Here is a 22,601-nt window from a genome sequence, read left to right as displayed (position 1 = left end):
CGTTGTGTTCGTCTCGATGAAGGTAGACACGCTCAACATTGTAACAACATGTTCTTTTTATCATTCCATGAATGAATGCTTCCGAAATAGATAAATACGCAGGTAGATCACCCTGTTGTTAAGTGCGGGGAATTTGTAACGGAAAGTCTATGTGGGGCAGTCGGGTTAAATCGTTTCCCAATTCAAAACAGTCGAAACAGTTGTGAGGTAACTGAAATCAGCAGGTGGTGAATGTGTAATAAACGGCGACCGGAAAACCGATGAAAACAATAGTTTTGCATTGTAATTGCACATAATTAGCTCTTGAACTGCAGAGTATGTTAACCACTGAATATTTCCGTAGCCAATTGTCGTCACGCGCATAATTTTGAAATCAGAGGTGTGATTTTAGAAATACATATGTACTAAAATTATATTAAATAGGTATTTTGAACAACATACCTTGTTTGATAGATATAATTTACAGTCGATGGACAAATAAAACTGGGACAAAAATGACAATCACATAAGTCAAAATTTACAAATTTGCATCGTTTAATTACGGCTTTATCACAAATAGGTTAACTTTGGTATGACATATTGTATAGACACTGACAAATATATTGACAATTCAATGGTCTGATTTACACAGATTAAATTTTAAGTGTCCCAGTTTTATTTGTCCACCGACCGTACATATTTGAAATCAGGAAAAATTATCTCCCTCCCATGCAAAGTTAGTTTACTAAGAAAATTATTGAGAAGCCTGAAGCAATAATTTAATTAAAACTAAATGATTTGATACCGTTTCACATAAAATATTACTAAAAAATCTAGAACACAACAAATACATATGATGACAAAAATATTAATCTTATAAGATCGTAGTTAAGTGATTGCTCTCAAGTGGTAAATATGTATTAATGGAGTGATATCGAATGTGAAGTAATCAGTGGGATGGGATTCCCAAGAATCCACTTTTGGTCCCCTACTATTGACTTTTTAGAAACATAGGTACCTACCTTATTAGGTATGTGTTTAATGTTTAATATGTAGATGATACAACTATAGGCGATTTCGATTCAGACCTATACCTTGTTTGTATGATGATGTACAATGATCTGATACGGTGTTTGTCCAATTCTGACATGAAAATCCGTGTCTTCCACGATTTTAAATTAATGAAAATAATTCGATCATAAAAAAATCTATCAAATCATGTTACCGCAAAAAACGATAAATTGACGAAATAACACAACAAGAAACACCAAATGTAGTTACAATCTTTGGAAAAAGAATTATCCTACATACCGACTGATTCACATAACTTTCCGATCCTAACGAAATGTAAATGCAGCCAGTAATACGTTATCCAGTTATAACTTGATACCTACTGTAAGACTTGATTTTTGCCCAAGGGCGTTATCCCTCAATATTTGATAATTAATCGATCAGACTCATCGGTACACATTAAATTAGACAATCTCAGCTACAGTCATACGATAATCTACAATCGGACTCACCTCCACCTCATTCAGTCATTCAAAGGGTAAAGCACAGGTCCGGACTCGGGTTTGCTCAATGGGACGGTACAAACATGTAAATGATAAACACCTGACACATCTGTCGCGAATCAAGGTCATACAGTGACTCACCCGGGGGATTCCTCCCCCTAGCCCGATCATGATGAGGGGCTCGAACCACGGGCGTCGTCTTCAGAGCGCTACGTTCCGGGATTGCGTTGGATGTTCTAGTAGTACCTGTAACAGCCCCGTGTGCAGTTTGGGATGCACGGCCCGCCCGCGGTCTCCACAGAAGAAGACCGCCACGGCCAGCGTGTGAGCCTACAACCCACTTCCATACGATACTGTGCTCCCTCAGTACAGGAGAGCCGGGGTTACCTCCCAACCGTTAATCAAGCACGTATGATCTGTTACATTTGGTTGTCACCACTGGCCGTCTCAACAAGACGCGCCCAGTCAACGGCCGAGCCGTGTCATGAGCCAAAGATGCCTCACCCAGACATCCGGTGCTCAGGAATTATACCATGGTATCTGCCAGAGGTTTTAGCGCATTGGTGGTACTGACATCATAGCCCAGGTTGCCCAAACCTGCTATCACCCAGTTACCGACACACCTGGTAACTGTATCACCGGCTAGCACAAGCCTAATTCACTGCACCACTCCCGGGTCACAGACTATTCACCTGCCGTCACTCTCGTACTCGTACCTTGGACAGCCCGTCGGTTCCAGCTGCCAAAGCTACACTGTCCCTGTCTCGCCTGTGGGACTCGTAAAAATCACCCCCGAGTCAAGGACCTTTCAGAACATAATTTATGAGCCACATGTTTGGGGTGGAAGAGGTAGTTTTTCTGTGCGTTTTAAAACTCTCTTACACTACCTTTATTTACTATGAAATCTGGACACTACTGGCATTTTTGACAATCACTTGACAATTCGTTTTTATATCATTCTAAAATATGGAGTGATTCAGAATGATCGTGGATAAGTATGGCAACTATGTACAAAAATTTATCTGTAGGTAAGATAGAGTTGACATTTCTTTGACAGTTCGTAGTCGCGCAATTTTCAAAATTGTCAAGTCAATGTGCAATGGTATAAAATAGTTATTTATGTGACGCGCTTTGTAAATTCATCTTTATGGGTGCGCTGGATTTTGTGGGACGAGTGACGTAAGGAACGAGTCTCCATAAATCAGTAAGCCTAGTAAAGATTAATTGCTAAGCGAGTTGCATACAAACTTTTATTTCCACCTTCAGCCTTTAAATTTCGTTTTTTAATTGTTATTTATGTTTATAAAAAATTTGTAATGAAAGGCGGTGGGGCAATTATACCTACGTCGTCATGGTGTTGAGATAAACAACAAAAATACTGTCAGAAGTTTTGTGGAAATTGTTGCAAAAAGAAAGAAAAGAAAGAATGGCTTTAATGCCCGATGAAGACTTTTGAAGGCGATTTTCTTGAAGTGCAAGAAAATAATCACGGAATTACCAACGCTGCAAGTGCGGTTCTCTACTGATTCGATCCCAAGAGCGGTATGAAAATGACTTTCGAAAACGGATCAAAATGCATTATCAACGTATCTATAATTTGTTTCAAAATCAAATCAAATTCACCAACAGAACATTCTACCGCGAAAATACAACCGACAACGTCGCCGATTTTTGTTTTTAGTGTGTCTGCAACTGTCAGAAAAAAGTGTGGTTATGAAAGAAAACTGTTGGACAGTCGTTTTGGTCGTAGTTCATCGTGTTTTTTATTCTCATTTTATTATTTCACTCAAAAAGTATGATATGGTAGCTAAAACCTTTTTGTACATAATAATTATTTTGTTTTTCATAAATAAACTCAACAGTTCAATGTCAAATTTTGGCGGGAGGTTGAGCCAACCCAAAAAAATTAAACTTTTTCTAGGGATTTCTTTTTTTCTGCCAACAGGTGGTGGATTTTTGATTTTGAAACAGATTATAATTGCAACAATTGATAGTTAAATTTGTTTGTGTTTATAATAAACTTTTTCAAAAATAATTTAATTAGTAAAACATTACAGGGCTCTACCCGTAACTACTCATCACAGACAATTAAACTATAGTAAGACTGTCAAGTGGGATTACATTTTCGGGGACGCGCTCAAGTGGCGCTGCCCGAGCGTTAGGCCAAACTAATGTATAACAAGTTGCATATGTGACTTTCTGTATACCTAGTTGCCTATTTTTTTTTTCAATTTGATTTAAATTGATACTTATTTAAAAAAAATAGAAACGACTAAATAAGTATTAAACATTTTAATACAAATTCTAACATATACAACAAATTAGTAGTTCATTAAACGAGTTTGTGTATAAATTGGGATTTTTTGGGCATGAGTGGGCTAGTTTAAGGCGAGTGAAACTGAATTGAAGGGTAGATCTAGTTCAATAATTTGATCTTGCGTTAACTTCTAAAATTTCTGGAGATAATTTTAGAATCGTGCAAAAGATTTTTTAAATTTGAAATTGTTTTTCGCTGATATCGGTCCATATAATAAATGTTTCTACCTTTTGAAGTGCGACTACTAACTTTCTTGCATTTAAGTACTTGCAACACATTAGAAGATTTTGTTGGGTGTCTATTTTGGGCCTTGGGCATTACAGGAAGGATTAGATTCTCTATAGTGGGATTTTCAGTAATCCTAGAATTTTCAATTTGTTCAACTGGTCTAACATTATTTATTGAAGTTTGTTTGTCTTCACGAAGAAAAATCGACGGCAGGGCGTATTTATGGAGTTTTGTTTTTTGAGTAAAGAAATTGTTGCTAAAATGTTTCTCGCAAATAAAGGCATTATCTGTTTTGAAGGGTGGTGCAACATTTACCTAAAGCTTCTATCCATCGTTTCCTTTGTTCTTCTAATTTTGGATATTTAAAATGTTTATTTTTTATCGCCGATCTTGTTGTTTACAAAGCATTTATGTTTAATTTTTCCCATATCCAAATAAATAAAATAAAAATTGCGATCTGAAAAACCATATTTCGTACTTTTTCAAAAAGAAAAGGATAACTTACCAAATAAAGAGATAACGAAAAATTATCTCAAGAGACTGGTTTGGAGTAATTTATTTTGTAGAACAATTTATAAAATTTATTGACTAAACCTTGACAGAAATTAGAAAATTCAAAATTACTGATGACATTATTAATTAATATTCAAATCAACCTTTTTTTTAAACGGAAATTCCCGATCGGATTAACGAGTAAATTCGGTAATTTAGTTTGGTCTAACGCTAGAGCAGCGCTAGTGTTGTCAGTGTCTCCCATGTTTTATACGGGTTTTGAAAGTCTTAATTCTGTTGATGGTCTGTGCTACTCATTTTTGTCTGTGTCATTTAGTTAGTTACCACAACTGCCTGTAAACTGTCATTTACTTAGAAGGTGGAAATAAAAAATCAAATGCATGCATATGAAATGTCATTCAAATGTCAACTGTACCCCACCCAATATTATTGTTGTCAATTAAAATAAAATGATGAAAGGATCGATATGAGTCAGTTACTTAATAAAAAGTTACTTAATAAAAAAAATGTCCATTACTGCCACATTAAAATGTTTATAATTGAGACTTGTGGGGGATGTCCAAACCATACAAAAATTTAAAATTAATCATGTTTTTGGATCAAGTTATGAATGAAAAACATTACTGCCTGTATTTAAATTTCGTCAGGGTCGGAAAGTTATGTGAATCAGTCTGTATTTAGGAGCAATTTTTTGTGGTATGTACATACATATTTCAAAAACTTTCGATTGCATAGATCACAACAGATTACCAATAAAACTTCAATTATCGTATCATTTTTCGGCTTACCTACTCCGCAAAATTGATAGGTTCTTGTTTGCAAAATTTGGTCTCAATAAATTCTAAAATTTCTTCACCTTTTTAGCGGTACCTAATAAAGAAAAAGAAAAATTTTATTAATGCAAAACAATTTTACCTAAGTAGGAAATGTTACAGGCTTTGAAATATTATCACTGGGAAATAACCACTTCCCGAACTTGTTTTGTAATTCATTGCTGATATTGTTAATGGTGACCAACAAAACACTACCTTGAAATTTGCCACAAATATGTACTAAACTACAATATTTACGCAACTAGTTTGTGCATTGCAGTTCCAGGTCCATCTTATTGCTAAAGACTTGTTTCCAGATTTTAAAGAAATTGTAAGTGATGACTAAACAGAAGGAAGCATTAAATTAAATTCTAATGTTAATTGAACTGATTTTTATTGTTAACAATAAAACTTGTGAATAAGTTTTTGAAATATAAATGTTCAAAATATCCAACTATTTTTCAATATTGATCTAGAGCAAAAAAGTAATTGATAAATGAGCATAATTATGACGCGAATACGTCCACCTTCAAAATGGTTTTAAAATAATTATTAATTTTAGCTTGCTCACTAACGTTAACTAGTTTACCAGGTTCCTCGGACATCAAAAGATCAGTGAATCTGACCTTCAAAGTCCTAAGTGAAATTGTTTCAGAATGTAAATTTAGACCAGAGACAATAGAAGATATGAAATGACAAGTTCTCGTTGTCTAAGAGAAACAGGTTTCTGTTGTAACAAGAGATTGATGAATTGACCATTGTTAGTAAATTTATAAAATAATAACTTTTTTATTTGTGGCTATCACACTGTAAAATTACTTACTGATTTTATATTTGTTAATAATCCAAATCGTTGTTATTCATTATGCTCGTATGTGTACATTACTCGGCGAACATTACTTTGTCCATCGAGAGATTGGGAGGTTTTAAATTGTATTAATTGAACTCAACACTACAAAATGCACTAGAATATATTAATTAGAGCATAATTTTAGGACAAAAATGTTACTGCTTGAAGGATATATTTCAAATTTTACGTGCGCTAGGTACTATTTCTTCTACGTATAATTGAGTGGTTTTTAATCCCTTTGTTCTAAAACGACATTTGTCGTAGAGCGAGTTACAGCCATTTTGTTACATGTTTGCATATACTATACATATTGCAATCGTTACGTGATGTATGCATCACTGGTGTAAATAAAGTATTTATACGTAGAAAAAGATTCATGCTTTTAACCGGTCAAATTACTGAAGCCACCGTGTCGGATAAGCGGGGGTTTGATGTTAATTTAAAACGGTAGTAGAAGGAAACGACGAACAACGAATCACGGTAAAGCCGAGTTTGATTATACCACATATTATGTCAACTATTTTTATCATTCTTTTAACAACCGACGCAAAAAAGCACTTTGGCATTAACTACAACCTTTGTGTTCAATGTTCAATGGACAGGCGATTGCGTTTCCGGAATTTTGATAAGGATTTGCACAGATCGCCATGAATAATTTCCTGCATAAACGTTAGCAAAGTACCCTTTGCACGTAACCTTTACCCTTTCGCAGTAATTTAACGAAAATTACATTGAATTTACAAATCCATACTCAACTTTACTAATGGTTATTTCAATTTTGTGAATTTTGATTATTTTAGGCGAAGATGTACCGGAGTCACCGTATAGGCACCGGACCTTTAGACTCCAACGCATTGTCCGCTTTGAGGACCGGGCCTTATGAAGGCAAGATCGCCGGACTTTATGACTTGGAAGAAACTCTCGGAAGAGGTCACTTCGCGGTCGTCAAATTAGCCAGACATGTTTTCACCGGAGAAAAAGTAGCTGTCAAAGTGATCGACAAAAGTAAACTTGACGAAGTGTCAAAGGCACATCTGTTCCAAGAGGTAAGTTCATCTGCGTGATGCGTATCAGAAGGTATTTGGATGGACGAAGGAATTTTTTGGTTGTTGCGTGAGCTAGATCAATTTTTACAGAAAAAAAAGGCACAATACTTCTTTGGGTGTAAATTTTTTGTTTCTCTTTAAATATTAGTTCGTGTTAAGTCAGTTATAATACATAGTAAAATGTCAAGATATTCAGTGGATTTTGATAGATTCGTGAACATGTTGAAACAGCAACATGTGTGTAGGCTGGTGATCTGTAGTTGATTTCATTACATGGGTCATAACAATGCCGATATAGGTCAGGCGATAAATCAGCCATGAATTATTTTCAAAGAAGTAGATAAATGTCACTTATCCACTTGTAGGTGCGTTGCATGAAGTTAGTACAACATCCTAACGTCGTTCGTTTGTACGAAGTGATCGACACGGCGACCAAATTATATTTAATATTAGAGCTGGGAGATGGTGGTGACCTGTACGACTATATTATGAGACATGACACAGGCCTATCGGAACAGTTGGCAAAAGAATACTTTAGACAGATAGTCAGAGCGATATCCTACTGCCACCAGTTACACGTCGTTCACAGAGACCTTAAACCTGAGAATGTGGTTTTCTTTGAGAAACTTGGAGTAGTTAAATTAACGGATTTTGGATTTAGTAACAAATTTTGCCCAGGGCAAAAATTGGAAACGTCCTGTGGCAGCTTGGCGTATTCAGCACCGGAAATTTTATTGGGCGACTCATACGATGCTCCTGCTGTAGGTTAGTGAGGTAGTTATAGAATTTATAGCGCAAGTTGTAATACTTTTGTTGTTTTAGATATTTGGTCGTTGGGGGTTATTTTGTACATGTTGGTGTGCGGACAAGCACCGTTTCAGGAAGCAAATGACTCTGAGACCCTCACAATGATTATGGACTGCAAGTATAGTGTTCCTCCTCACGTTTCAAAAGACTGCCAGGAGTGAGTAAATTTAAATAATAACTTACATTAATGATAATATTTTGATTTGATTACAGTTTAATCGCTCGAATGTTAGTACGAAATCCAGAGAAAAGGGCCACACTTACTGAAATAGCCAGTCATAAGTGGTTAATTGTCGGTAAACAAGACAACCCTCCGCTTGATACGCTCCCATTGGTTTCCAGAGAACAGTTGACCGAAGAAGACCACAATTTGATTGTAACAAAGATCGTGAATGGAAACATTGCTACCAAAGAAGAAATCCAAGAGTGAGTCTAAAGATATCAGGTTATAGATTTAACATTATCTTGTTGTTGCAGATGTTTAGATAAAAACGAATACAATCACATTACTGCTACGTATTATCTGCTAGCAGAGAGAAAATTAAGATCGAAAAGGCAAGATCAAGTTAACAAGAATAAGAGGCCTGAACACTTGGCAGTGCCACATAATTCACCAGCACCCAAGAGGGATAATAATGGTACTGGACCTACACCCTGTCTTTTAACCGTACCGAGGACTCCTGGAGATGTACCACAGGTATTAACTCGACTTACGAGACTTTTTCTGTATGGGTCGGGTACAATTTTAATTTCTGATTGGTCGTGTTCGCAGAGATCTCGGAAATGCAGCATAGTACAGGAGGACGAAGAAGAAGAGGACATTTCGAGTTGTTCAGGTCGAGAAGAACTTGCTCCACCTTTGAATCGAAGAGGTTCGCGGTCAGAAGGACGGTTAAATTTAGCTCTTCAAGAAAGATTAGCCGAGTCCGAGAGACGGAAGCCTTCAACAGACAAGATCGAGAAAATAGATGGCGCACCTAAGGTTCTACCTTTGAGACAAGTCAAAGATAATAAAACAGCTTCTGAGGAAAAATTTGTTCCGCAAACCCAAAATCTAAAATGGCGAATGGGGAAGAGCGCCAGTGTAGTCGAATCTCCGGTTCAGGCGAAAATAATCAAGAATATGGTACCCAAAACTGATGTGACAACTACCACGATAATTACAGATTCGTCTACTATTTCGATACCGATAATAACGACTAATTCTCCGTTATCATGTCAAGCAATGCCGAAATACAAAACAATGCCTTCGCCTACGCGGACGTCAAGCATAGCGGGAGGTGGATCACCTCTGCAGTTGAACGAAATATTCGAGGAGGGCGACGGGCAAGAAACGCCGAGACCTACGTCAAGACAGTTTGTGAGTAGAAATCAAAATAGAACGTCGTACGAACAGAGGAGATCCAAGTTTCATAAAGCGCGCACTGCTTCGTGCAGTTCCTCCGATGCGAGTGATGACGACAGCGAAAAGAGGAAGAAGAGAGCTCACAAACTGAATAACACGTCTGCGAAGCCGTTTCAGGGGCGAAGGGATAGTCACGACGACAGTAGTGATTCTCAGGAACCGGGGACCGGAGCTGGAACAGGTGGAAACAACAATCGAATAACCACTACCGTGGCAGTACAAAATAATACAAGCAATACTCAGCATTCGCATAAAAATGGAAGTACAACGAACAACAGTAATACGGGTGGAAGAAAAAACGCAGGTCACAATAATATTATGCTGGGAAGAAGACACAAAGCCAGCAGAAGGAGGAGCGGAGAAACGAGACTCAGAGAAAGCCAGTCGCTGAACAGAATAACAGAAGTTCAGGAAGATGGCGCCCACGCCCTGGTTATCGCCACTAGCGTCGTCGGAACGCAGGGTGTCGTGAATCCGAAGGCCAAGGGTATCGGTGCCAGAATACTCCAAGGTTTCAACATGACAATGAAAAAATCCCAAGACGATAAGGCGGATAAGGTAACACACATATCACGAAAAGACACGGTCAAGAGCGCCGATTTCGACGGGATAGAAGTTGAAAAGGGCAAACCCAGAGATGAAGTCGAGAGCTGCAACAAAATTGTAAGCGACAGATCTGGATTGAAGAAAATGAGATTGTTGGGGAAATATTTTCAAGTCCACAAAAAGTTGTGTATACCTTTGCCAGGGCTGTTCAGTAGGAATAGATTATATAAGGCGCAGTCGTGTAGCTCGTTGGCGCGTGATAAAATCAGCATAAATTCAGAAACTATGTTGCGATGTCGTCAGAGAGCGGTCAGTGTTATACGGAATAGTGATGGTGATATTAATCAAAACGACAAACCTCAGAGAAAATCGTCCACGGTTGTACAGTTGAATAATGTGTGTAACGAACTAACCGGAATTTGTGCTGTTCATCTTGGACAAGCCTCGAAATGTTGCAGTTTTTGTTGACAGTGTAAGTAATTCCTAAACCAAAGTTAAATCGTTAGTCGAATAAATTATAGCAATTTCTTTATTAAGCTCAAATTCTAATCGTCATTCTTAAAGAGTCTAACTTGGCCAAAGTGTAGGATATATAATTTTTTTTTTCTTTTACAATCTTCATTTTCTCTATTTGGATGTTGTAGGAGTGCTAATTCATTTATTCACTTTTAGATGTCAATCAAAACAGAGCGGAATTAAATCAAATAATCATTAATGCAGGTGTTTTGTGAATTTTAATGTTATTATAGAGTTATTATGTTTTCTTGTAAGTTTTATTTTTTAGATTATTCTCTGTAATCCGCTGGTCGGGTCCATTTATCTAAACACTTGAATTTACTTAAATAATTTATTGTATAATTCGCGAATCTTTACATGCAGTACGTAATGGGTGTTTCTGAATACTCGAGTCTTCCAGACTGAAGTAATTTAAGTTGTATAGATTTAAAAGGACGACTTTTAAGAGGAATTTTCTTTTGTCGCTGGTGAGTGATTTTTTTAATCACACAGGCAAAGCACTTACAAAAAAAAAGTGTCTCACGTTTTAAATGCAAGTTACGTACAAAAAAAAAAATTTTTTTGAACACGTCATCGTTTTGCAATTGTGCATTTGAGACTACAAGGAAGTTTGTGCGATTTAACACTTTCCCACAAATCGTTTTTTTTTTTAAGTTGCCTTTAACCTGATGGAGCATCTACTTAGGACTTTATTAATAAAAAACATTGTATATTTATTGTTTATTTATCAAAAAATTGTTTTAGCAAAAAATGTTTACGTTTATCACTTTTATTTCTATTTTAAGTCTGATTTTAATTTTTGGTACTTTTCTAGAAATTTCCCGAATCTCACAATTTTCTGGTCTGTAATAGTTACAAAAATACATGGATCTATGAGAATTTATTTTTTCTTATTGTTCCTAACGTCACGAGAAATATTTGAACGTATTGCATTTAAACCAGAATAGTATGTACTAACTATTAACTCACAATCTGAAACAAACTATTGTTTTGAAAAATCGGGGAATATTAGTTAAAGGTGACACCAATAAAAATTCCTCTTACGTGGCATCTTCTCTATTTTCCATATATCAGTTTCATTATATTTATATTTAATGAAATTGTTGAAAGCTTTTCAGATTTTGAGATTGTAAACAAATAAGACTGATTTAAAATAATATTAATGAACCAAATTTGCATTTTGAATTATTTTATTGAATATAAATATTACGCCAGGTGAATGTACTCTATAAAGAACGTTAAAATTATTGTAGGAATGTATTTTTTTTAAATATGATATAAGAAGATTGTAGTCTTAAAAATGCAGAGTCTTATCTAGAATTTAGTGAATGTGCAATAGTCGCATTGTTTTCGATGTTATAAAATGTTTAACTGTGTGATTTTAGATATTTTAACTTAATTTCAAACACCGATCTGATTAAGCCATTAAATGATCATGAACATGTACATGTACGTTAGTTATATAAACACTAAAGTATTAGTTTAACTTCTATCTGGGTTTATTTGATCAATAAGTATTCCATTCTTATTTCAAGTATTTCCCTAAAACTGAATAAACTTGTACGGATAAGAGTTAAATAAATGCTTTTTGTGAGTATGTGCTATGCACAAGTTTTCCAGTGTAATTAGCTCATTACTTTTTTGACATTACTCAGCTAATTATTCTAATTTATTATATTTAAATGTAACATCTCTTTACCTTACACTTTTGTGTGCCTTTATTTTGTAGATGCTATTTATTGATGTCAAGCTGGTCTTGTCGTTAGTAATAGTTGTCTCTTTGTATGCATCTGTGTGTGCACCTAATGAATAAATATTTAACAGGCATAAAAATTTATTTCTTTAATTAATCTCATTTTCTCCATTCAGTCAGAATACAATTTCATGGAACACGTTATGTTTTACAGATAAATTTATTGCTGCCTAAGTGATTAGTAGGTATCATATTATAATCTCTACATATTTTTTTAAATAATTTACTATAAGTACATAAAGAATTCCTGTAAAACAATCGAATAACGTAGATGTCTATTTTGTAGATCTAAAAAAAAAAAATCTTTTCAATAGTAGTCGAGAATCTACTTATTTCTGTTTCTTCTGTACTAACGCGATTGTAAGCGCTTGTGCTTTTTTAATTTGACTGTAAAGATCCAATGTTGTTTGATAGGGTCTAGAACTTCCGTTGTTGATACACTGATCTTCACAGTAGCATAGGAAAATAGTATCAACGGCGACCTGAAATTGCAATTTATCATATTTCTGAGATTAACAACTGAACGTCACATACCTCAAATACAACAAAGAAACAGTGAACGCACAATAGTGCAACAATACCTCCAAAAACAACAGCAACTGTTGACAGCTGCAACATCAATTTTGTATAAATATATAATTTCATTACTCAGTACTTACTTTTAATAATAACCCAAGACCTACAGTCAAAATCACTATTACTAGCTTGGCCATGAAAAATACGAAATTGCCCACAGAATTGAGGGCAACCGCGCTTAGCAAATTTGATATTATTAAGTTTATAGCACGAGAAGCTGATCGACAGAGGGGTTGTCCGTGAATGGCTAAAATTAAAAAAACGTGCCACCGTACAAATAAAGAGCTACTCTCACTAATGAAACAAGAAAACGTGTCTAAAATGACAGATGTGACCGCATTCAACTTTACCTGTTTCGATGTACCCCATGGATGTAAAATATTTCAGTAAATTTTCAATTGGTCTTAAACAATAGTATATTAGACGCAGCCAACCATTATTTCTTGACGCCCCTCTAATTATTAGTTTCAATATTGTTAACAAAGTAAGGGTTAGAGAACCAAATGCAACGGTACCAAGATGATACCGAATTAAGTTATAGAAACTGCTATAAATTGGCGTTACCACTGTTAATTTATCTCTAAAAAGAATTTGTTCATATAAAATTCATTTTTTGCAATGTAAAAAGTGTCTACCTAGCAAAGTAATAGGTTGCTATAGCACCTGCAATGACCATTTGTTGGCATGCCAGAATGAACTGTAGCGTCCATAACATCATGATGATACTCCATCCCAAAGCGAACAACATAGCTGAATCGGCCACGTAATCGTATCGGTTGAATTCTAACTTTTGAAGCCTTCCAGATGTTGACATCAAAAAAAATGTGCAGACAAATAATGTCAATACCACAAAATTTGAAATGAACGTCTGAAAATATGTTTTTCGTTGAACTAACGTCCGAATTCGCTGTCAGACCAAATTATTATATGGGGTGTCTGAACGAAAAATTCGGATGCGTTTATTTCCGGCGTGTAAAGAACAGAGAAGACAATACATGTTATAGTCCTCCAAAATAGCTAAGAGCTCATAAAATTTTAGGGGTTTAACAAGCCATTATAAAAATGTTAACTTATGTCAATTACGGGATTGACAAACCGCCCAAACAACCGGCAAAACGACTGGCCGGTGAAACAACCGTCCGTGTGCAAGAGGCGTAAAGAGCCGCAGGTATAGTCTTTCTAACTCACGTTGAGCCAGCAATAAAAATAAACTGCGTACCCTCATTACCGCAAGTGCCATCATACTCTCAACTTTTAAATAAAGATGGATTTATACCGAAAAGAAGCCCGGCCTGTTGGGCCCGGTGTATGTACCTGAAAACCATCGAGAAAGAGCAAGAAAAACATCTGTCATTTAAACCATAAATTCATCTTCTTTGTAAAGCTAAGAGGAGGTGGCACTTGCGGTAATGAGGGTGCGCAGTTTATTTTTATTGCTGGCTCAACCTGAGTTAGAAAGACTATAACAAGACCCTTTGCATTAGAAAGTTTTAAATAAATTGTCTTGCGGTCTTGTGTCTTTACTTTGTATCTAGAATTCCCTGTGATAACAGCTTTCGATTTTGTGCGTTTTCAGCGATATTGTTGATAGTTCTCGACGTTTATATTATTGCGTACTAAACCCCATAGAATTGATATGGAGCCAATTAAAGCATGGCGTAAGAAAATCAAATTTCACTCCGGGATTAGGGTCCAGCGTTATAGAATTAATAAGACACAGAACTGTAAAAATTTATTGTGTATTATGGCGCAATTGCGTAAGACACACAATTGACGTAGAAAACAGTTTTCAGTCAAGTCAGCCTTATCCCGAAATTATTATACACCTTAATGAAGAAGACGACAGTGATGATGAATTGAACGATTTATGAGTATATGAATTTAATTAAAATTATACATTTTGCAAAACTGAAACTTATTTATTAAATGGTAATAGATAGGTTGATTTAAAACTTTCTAATTCAAAGGGTCTTTTACCTGCTGCTGTTCACTTGGGCGGTTTGTCAATCCCGTAATAAATCATTTGACATAAGTTAACATTTTTATAATGGCTCGTTAAACCCCTAAAATTTTATGAGCTCTTAGCTATTTTGGAGGACTATACCAAATAAGCAGATTTAGAGTTTTTAATTAATAAGGAAACTACTTGCCAGTATGGGTTCTATTAAAATAAAGGGCATAGCGAACACAATTCTAATAGATTCTTCGAAGAAAAATATTATTATGCTAATGTTTAACCCCAACACCAAAATACATATTGAAAATATAAATGAGATGATTGTGAAACCTATGCTAGAAATCAGCCACTCTGCATTGATGCTGTATAAGTACCTAAAAGTTTTGATGATTATCCGAGTTTTTTAATTCTTAAAATAAATTACCACATGAAACCTGTTACAGCCCATAAAAGTAGAACACTGACGGTCAACATAGTCCAAACAAAAGGTTTGACAAAATAGCGAAATAGTATTAACGATAAAATTGAAAGGCCTAAAATTTTGTATTATTAACTGTAAGGCACAAAACGCGTATCTATTTGTTGTAGCAGCTTACCTAATCCAACCAGGCATAAAATAGTTAAACCAACTGAGTCAGTCTGAATATCCTCTAGCGTGGTCTAAAATAATACACAAATTAAATAAATAATTGCAATATCTACGCTGGCGAATAGTTACTGTTAAAAAATTTAGGTCTTCGTTGTAATAATAACTGTTGTCAGAACATCGATGAAATTCTGAGGAACTAAAAATGCAAAATGTAATAATTATATCATGTATTTAGGTAACACTCCTTAGGTATTTTGCAATTTTTATATTTTACTCCTATCAGTTTTTGGAAAACTTTAATCTTACATTATTTTTAAAAGATCATACTTACTAAGATCCGTTGCAACTTTCAGCACAACGCCGATCATTATATTCATACAACAAAAAGCTGAAAAGTAAATACCAAATAAAAAATCAGCAAGATGCGCCGGATTATACAGGGTGATTCACGTAGCCCGTTCCTTAGAAACTTACTGATTTCCCAAAATCGTATTAATATGAAAATTGGTAACCGACTAAGTTCAAATAAAATATTTTCAAAATAGCGACACTTCCGCAAATGCCGGAAATCGACCTCATCTTTGTTTTTTTTTTTTTAATGGAAATGCCCCATTTTGACTTCATATGTCGATTCTACGTTAAATTTTGAGTTTAGAACGTCCTTTTGTCAATACTTTATATGAGTCATCATTTTTGACTTATGTCATCTTTTTCGTAAAAAAGCGGGGTTGCAGGGCTTCATTAAAAAATTTATAACTCCTGAACCATTGGAAATAAATAATTGATTTTTTAAAATTAACAAAAAAATCTCACTAATGGCGCAACAGATCGGCCAAGCCTTTAGGAATTCAATTTTAAAAAATCAATTATTTAATTCCTAAAGGCTTGGCCGATCTGTTGCGCCATTAGTGAGATTTTTTTGTTTCATACGCCTGCTGCAATTTTTCAAAATTGGTAATCAAAAAATGTCGAAAACTTCATTTTTTTAAATGGCAACTACCATTTCTGACAATAGATGTAAATGTGAAATTTAATTTTAAGGCCACTTTCATTCATTTCCAGCCGTTTTGGCGTAATTTCTATTTTTTGAATAAAATATGTAGGTATTCTTTTTTTATCAAGCAATTGTTTTATTTGAATTTTTATTCAAAAATCGCATGCAATAGACAGTAGATAACAACAAAATCATAAAAAATAAACAAATTAATAAAAAAATATTTTCAATGAAAACGATGCACACATTTACATAGACATTATGTTTCGGCAGACAAATTATCAGCCGCAGCACATAAAACTTCATTTTTGCTCCGAATAACATATACTATTTTTTCTTCAAACCTTCATAACAAATTATTTAAGAAATGTTAAGAAACCAGGGTAGGTTGGTAAAATTTAAAAAACCCTAGGTAGATATTTTTTCATACTATGTTGGTAACTATAAATTATGACATTTATTTGATTCAAAAGAAAATTCACTTGATTTGAATTTCGTTCATATTGTTTTATTAGCAGCACGTTTCATTTATTTATTGATTCTTATTATTTTTACTTAAACATGCCCAGAAAAACAAGACACTTAATAAACATTTAACCTCAAAATTACAAGTCTCACCAAATTTTACACTAGACAGCGTTGCCGATAGTAATTATCGAGGAAAATGCGATGTTGGTGGTTTTTTTTATTTTCGAATGGACTTTAGCTCGTTTTGCAAAGCGTTACTATGACTATGACTAGTATAAACAACGCTGTGAACAAAATGCGAAATAATTATCCGTCTGTCAACCCGTTTTAATTTGGATAGATTTTGTAAGTACGTTTTGCAATAATGTACAAGTTTCTTGATTAAACCTTATTTATTTACTTCAGCTTTCAACAACTTGAGGTAGGAATGATTTAGCTAATTTACTTCACAGTCGTTCATCAACGGAGATAATAACTTCACGGACGCTCCTCCGCGGAGATAATAACTTCACGGACGCTGGTCAGCTCGTTAGATGCCATGGCAATGAAGGGACACTTTAGCATTATCAATGCAGCAGTATAATGTCATAATTTAGGGATGTTTGAAGAAAAATTTTTTTTTTGTTAATTTGCTTGTTTTTTATAATTTTATTGTTATCTACTATTTATTTTTGAATAAACATTCAAATAAAAATTGCTTGATAAAAAAAGAATATTTTATTCAAAAAATTGAAATTCCGCCAAATCGACTGGAAATAGGCATACACAATGTTAATAAAAGTGGCCTTAAAATTAAATTTTACACTTATATCTAGTATGGGAAATGGTAGTTGCTATTTATAAAAATGAAGGTTTCGACATTTTTTGATTATCAATTTTGAAAAATTGCATTAGGCGTATGAACCATAAATAAAATGTCGCTAACAGCGTAAAAAATCGGCCAAATTTTTGGCAATTCAGTAAAAAAAAACACAATTATTTATTTCCAATGGTTCAGGAGTTATACATTTTTTAATGAAGCCCTGCAACTCCGCTTTTTTGCGAAAAAAAAGTGTCGTTATTTTAAATAGTATATTATGATCATTGATCAGTGTCCGGACGAAATAGTACCGGACAAGTCGACCAGTACAGCTTTGCGTAATACCCCACTCACATATAAACACGATTCAGCTGGTTCGCTTTCAATAACAGGGAACCAGCGGAATCGTGTTTATGTGCGAGCGAGGGATTACGCAAAGTTGTACTGGTCGACTTGTCCGGTACTATTTCGTCCGGACACTGATTATGATACAAGTTTATAAGGAAGCCTTTAAAGCAGGCGCGACGAGTTTAAGAGCACGACGCGTAGCGGAGTGCTTTTAACGTCGCAAGTGCTTTAAAGGCCCTTATAAACGTGTATCATACGCTATTTTTTATTATTCCTGCACTACAATGTGAAAATTATAACAAAAAAAGTAAATTGAAATACCTTTTGCGAAGTAATCTGTGTCATTAATCGTTGATATAAAAATGGTCAATTGTTGTTGTTTCGTTGCTATCATAAATTGTGTATAAATGTCTATTTATCATTGTTCAAAATGTAGGTGAATTTGTTGTTACCTAAGCAATCCTTAAAGCTTTAGTGTTTTAAAGGTCCTTTTTCGCACGCATTTTAGTGTGTAAATTGGGCCTTTTTTGGCACGCGTGGGCCATTTTAAAACGCGAGTGAAACGAGCGTTTTAAAGGCCCACGAGTGCCAAAAAAGGCCCAATTTACAAACGAACGAGTTGAATACGTTTTTTTGTTCGACGAGCCCCGTAAAGGCTTAAAATCGCTTAAAACCTTTAAAATTAGCTTGACGTTTCGTTTTGACAAGTTGTGACATTTATCAAAATCCGTTCACATAGGAGAAAATTCTCAAATTCTGACAGTGTCGAACAAAAAAATATTTTTTCTTCAAACGTCCGTAAATTATGACATTATCTTGCTGCATTGATAATGCTAAAGTGTCACTTCATTGTCATGGCATCTAACGAGCTGACGAGCGGAGATAAAGTTCTTATCTCCGCTGAGAGCGGCAGATAAAGTTATTATCTCCGCTGAGGGCGTCCGTGAAGTTATTATCTCCGCTGATGAGCGGCAGTAAAGTAAACTAGCTAAATCATTTGAAATTCCTACCTGGTTTCTTAACATGTCTTAAATAATTTATTATGAAAGTTTGAAGAAAAAATAGTATATGTTATTCGGAGCTGGTAGATAAACCAGCCAAAGCACATAAAACTTCATTTTTACTCCTCATAACATAATATACTATTATTTGAACTTGGAGCAATCGACTATAGTCGGCTATTAGATATTTGCTTCGAGAATAGGAATCGTTAAGTTATTACATTTTTAATGTAAAACATTGTAAAGAAAGAAAAAATTTGGGATGGAGCCGAGTCGAAGACCCGGCCTAGTAACTTACCCGACATCAATTTAAACCAATCTGAATTGACCCGAGATACCTACTTTGTCCGTATTAACCCACATAAGTCGTCTTCTAATTCTCGCAAATAGTAATTATCATTTCCAACATAAAAACACATGCCCTTTCAACTGGTAATGTCAAATTTCCATGTCACCTCATTATTTTTTCGAGCAACCCCCACCCTCTTCCACCCCTCGTAGTCGGATTGACACCAAACTCTATTCGGTGGTCACTATTACAGAGTTATTTCCAATGGCAAGATCCGAGATTTTTTTGTTAAAAGTTTCAACAGTTATCGCCGTCGATCTATGAAGACGTAAATTACTTCATAAGTCCGCCATATTGGAAAAATTCCGACATAAAAACACATGCCCTTTCAAACGGTAAAGTCAAATTTCCATGTTCCCTTATAATTTTTCGGACCTACCCCCACCCTCTTCCACCCCCCGTGGTTCGATTGACACCAAAAGCTTTTCAACTCGAGAGACCACGGGTAAGTTTGTGTTGGTCAAATTTGAAAGCAATCGGTCAAAGCGTTTTTGAGTAATCGTGGGAGAACGAAAAGTGGGACAGATAGACATCATTCTAAAAACTTCATAAACGTGTTCAGAGGACCTCAAAACGTAAAGATCTGATGAAATTAGCAATTCGAAATTTTGGACCGATCATAATAACTTACCTACCTTTGGTCGGGTAAGTTAAAAAAGAATGATTTTTTGGCTGTAAATTTTAGGTTAGCTATCAACATGCTCCAATTAATTTACGCTTTAGAAAAGCACAACAATTGACGGTTTCCAACGCCTTCCCAGCCCAGGATTTCATTTGAACGCGCGATATTACCGAGATCATTGACAACTAACATTTGACATTTCAACTTAAATTAAACATAGTGGTAAATTTGTTCGCGAACCTGAAAGGAAAAGTTAATTTATATTTAGAGCAAAAAGGGGGGCATTTCGAGCATTTCCTTTAGTTAATTTTTAGATAATTGTTCTGTATTTCAAATTTAATTTATTTCTATCGTTAATTTTTAGTCAGTCATAACCTACAATTTTGTTAATGTTACGTCAAAAATCTGTCAAATAAACCAACAAAACATATCCGGTTCCAATGTTGCAAATAGCCGAACAAAAAAAAATGTTCTTAATTCTATTGCCAACTCGAACAGTAGTTCTTGATCACCCCGTATAATGAAGTTGAAAATTACCCCGAAAATCTGGACAATGTTGAAGTGATTCTGATAAAAATCCAAACTTTACAGTTGAAGTTTTCATTGCCCGTTAAAAGTAATCGACATGTTCCAGCACAACAGAATTTTTAAAGAAATCACTACCTATCATTTAGTCATATTTCAGCACTGTTCTTCCTAATCAAATTAAGTACAATGAGGGACATGGAATCCTGGGCAGTGTGTTATTGTCATTTCAAAAAGTGTCAATGTAAATGCACCTTTACCGTCATTATAATTGATATTTTCAAAAAAACTGTCAACTTACTCGTAGTTATGAGTAGCTAAGGTATGGTTTAGAAATTTTGACAACTGAATGACACATCTGCCCAGTTTTCCGTGTCCCCAATAGTACCTACTATATAACTTACGGTTTGTCTGACATATCCTTCCCTGAACATTCTACTTCTTCGACATAACTATTCATTGATCCGCAAACATTACCACAGTCGTCATATCCGTGTGTAAACCTTTGCATGTCGGAATAACACAATGTATATATCATAACTGATAACTACAACCATGGAACCATGTTATATTTTATGATAAATTATTTTCCCGTTATTAATATATACTTACTAAAATCACGACACCTAGTGCAAACGTAATGAGAAATGCGACATCAGTAGTCTTCCTTTTCTCGGAAATTTCTGGAATACTGTAAATTTCAAGGGGCACCTGATTCCGTCGAAATGTCACAATCTACCAAAAGATTCATAATTAATCAATACAGATATAATTAAAAAAAAATTTTTGCATATCGTAATGAAAGGGGCACTTTTTTACACGCAAAATCGTAGTGAAAGTAAAATATAACTTTTTTACACGAAAAATCGTAGTGAAAGTACTTAGTACTTTTTTGCATCATTTTATTACATCTCCTTGGAGATGATTGTCAAAGCATACCTATTTTTTTTGTAATTTTTCATAAATGCTTTTAGACCAAATTGTACAAATAACTACATATTGTACAACTAGTTGTAGTCGCCATGGAGATATACTAATAATGATTCAGTCCCGTACTTAACTTCAATAACAATTGTCACTGTTAACGGATTTGGTTTATAACCATTACAAAGGAACCGCTTTAGACGGTCAGCGCTAGCTGGCGTTCTTCAGGCAGTCTTTAAAGGCAAAATATCTTGTCCAAGCACTTATCCCTAATAAACTACTTAGACGTTGCCAGCCTCCTCGTTATGGGGACTGAATACATTATCACTATGTATATCTCCGTGGCGACTATATGAAAGTCATATTTTTTTCACGAATTGGCAGATTGAATCAAACAAATAAGTGAAAAAAAGAGACTTTCATAACGTGTTGTACACACTATTTTTTTGCATATCGATGTAAGTTGAGAAATTTGGTCTAAAAGGATTTATGAAAAATTACAAAAAAAAAAAATAGGTAGGTATGCTTTGATAATCATCTCCTAGGAGATGGAATAAAATGATGCAAAAAAGCACTACTTTTATTACGATTTTTCGTGTAAAAAAGTGCTACGTTCACTACGATTTTGCGTGTAAAAAATTGCCACTTTCATTACGATATGCAAAAAATAACTATTTCAGACTTATGAAATATTTTTTTAGAATAACTTAAAGATTGTCATAGAAACAATGTTTCAAAGTACCTGTAGAACTCTAGTAACTGTGACGAAATTCATATTGATCTATTATTGTAGACTAAGGGCCGGTTTCACCAACGTGAGTTAAATTTAATTGCAGATTAAAATATACGAAAACATTGTTACAACAATAGGTAACTAAGGTAACGAAGCATTTTAACCTACAGTTAACTTTAACTGACGTTGGTGAAACCGGTCCAAAATGGAATAATAAAGTCGAATTTATAGTTAAACATAAGTATAAATAATGCAGTTGTGAAACTTACATTTTCCACAATAATTGGATTTGATGTATTTCCGTTTGGGAGACCCATTTTCGAAACTAAATACATGTACTTTTCTGATGCATATAAACGTTTGCTGTTTATCTTATCATCACCACTGACATATTACATCCATCAATTTTTCTAGGTATTCTCACGTTATT

At 34.7% G+C, this 22,601-nt stretch overlaps 3 protein-coding genes and 2 long non-coding RNA genes across 7 annotated transcripts in view; 2 read left to right on the top strand and 3 right to left on the bottom strand.

Annotated features, from left to right (window-relative positions):
- Positions 1-12,775, top strand: part of Snrk (SNF related kinase) — a 26,137-nt gene extending 13,362 nt beyond the window's left edge. For both annotated transcript variants that reach the window (XM_069058230.1, XM_069058219.1), the window contains exons 3-8: positions 7,014-7,259; positions 7,625-8,024; positions 8,082-8,223; positions 8,280-8,492; positions 8,544-8,763; positions 8,839-12,775. In XM_069058230.1, coding sequence (XP_068914331.1) covers positions 7,020-7,259; positions 7,625-8,024; positions 8,082-8,223; positions 8,280-8,492; positions 8,544-8,763; positions 8,839-10,485 — 2,862 coding nt within the window. In that variant the 5' untranslated portion in view covers positions 7,014-7,019 and the 3' untranslated portion in view covers positions 10,486-12,775. The remainder of the gene's footprint in view (positions 1-7,013; positions 7,260-7,624; positions 8,025-8,081; positions 8,224-8,279; positions 8,493-8,543; positions 8,764-8,838) is intronic.
- LOC138138392 (uncharacterized) overlaps positions 1-22,601 on the top strand; it is a 189,274-nt gene that overhangs the window by 98,268 nt on the left and 68,405 nt on the right. The window lies entirely within an intron of this gene.
- LOC138138410 (uncharacterized) lies at positions 3,773-5,188 on the bottom strand. Its single transcript, XR_011162025.1, has 2 exons — positions 4,544-5,188; positions 3,773-4,495 (listed from the first exon to the last, which is right to left on the bottom strand). It is a non-coding gene; the product is annotated as an uncharacterized lncRNA (long non-coding RNA).
- LOC138138376 (choline transporter-like protein 1) lies at positions 12,350-22,601 on the bottom strand. Of its 2 annotated transcripts, XM_069058294.1 has the most exons (14): positions 22,441-22,601; positions 21,127-21,249; positions 20,919-21,061; positions 15,740-15,796; positions 15,538-15,604; positions 15,416-15,479; positions 15,244-15,352; positions 15,013-15,193; positions 13,498-13,730; positions 13,213-13,442; positions 12,946-13,109; positions 12,821-12,895; positions 12,641-12,768; positions 12,350-12,574 (listed from the first exon to the last, which is right to left on the bottom strand). In XM_069058294.1, the coding sequence occupies exons 1-14, from the start codon at positions 22,504-22,506 to the stop codon at positions 12,562-12,564; spliced, it is 1,653 nt and encodes a 550-aa protein (XP_068914395.1). In that variant the 5' UTR covers positions 22,507-22,601; the 3' UTR covers positions 12,350-12,561. The 2 variants fall into 2 exon arrangements, with proteins under 2 accessions (XP_068914395.1, XP_068914403.1); XM_069058302.1 differs by lacking the exon at positions 15,740-15,796.
- Positions 17,282-20,193, bottom strand: LOC138138418 (uncharacterized). The gene is made up of 2 exons (XR_011162027.1): positions 19,999-20,193; positions 17,282-19,950 (listed from the first exon to the last, which is right to left on the bottom strand). It is a non-coding gene; the product is annotated as an uncharacterized lncRNA (long non-coding RNA).

This window comes from Tenebrio molitor, chromosome 1 (genome assembly GCF_963966145.1).
Source record: "Tenebrio molitor chromosome 1, icTenMoli1.1, whole genome shotgun sequence".
NCBI classification, from domain to species: domain Eukaryota; kingdom Metazoa; phylum Arthropoda; class Insecta; order Coleoptera; family Tenebrionidae; genus Tenebrio; species Tenebrio molitor.
The sequence above is the reverse complement of the archived record's forward strand: the minus strand, read 5'-3'. Positions and strand labels throughout refer to the sequence as shown.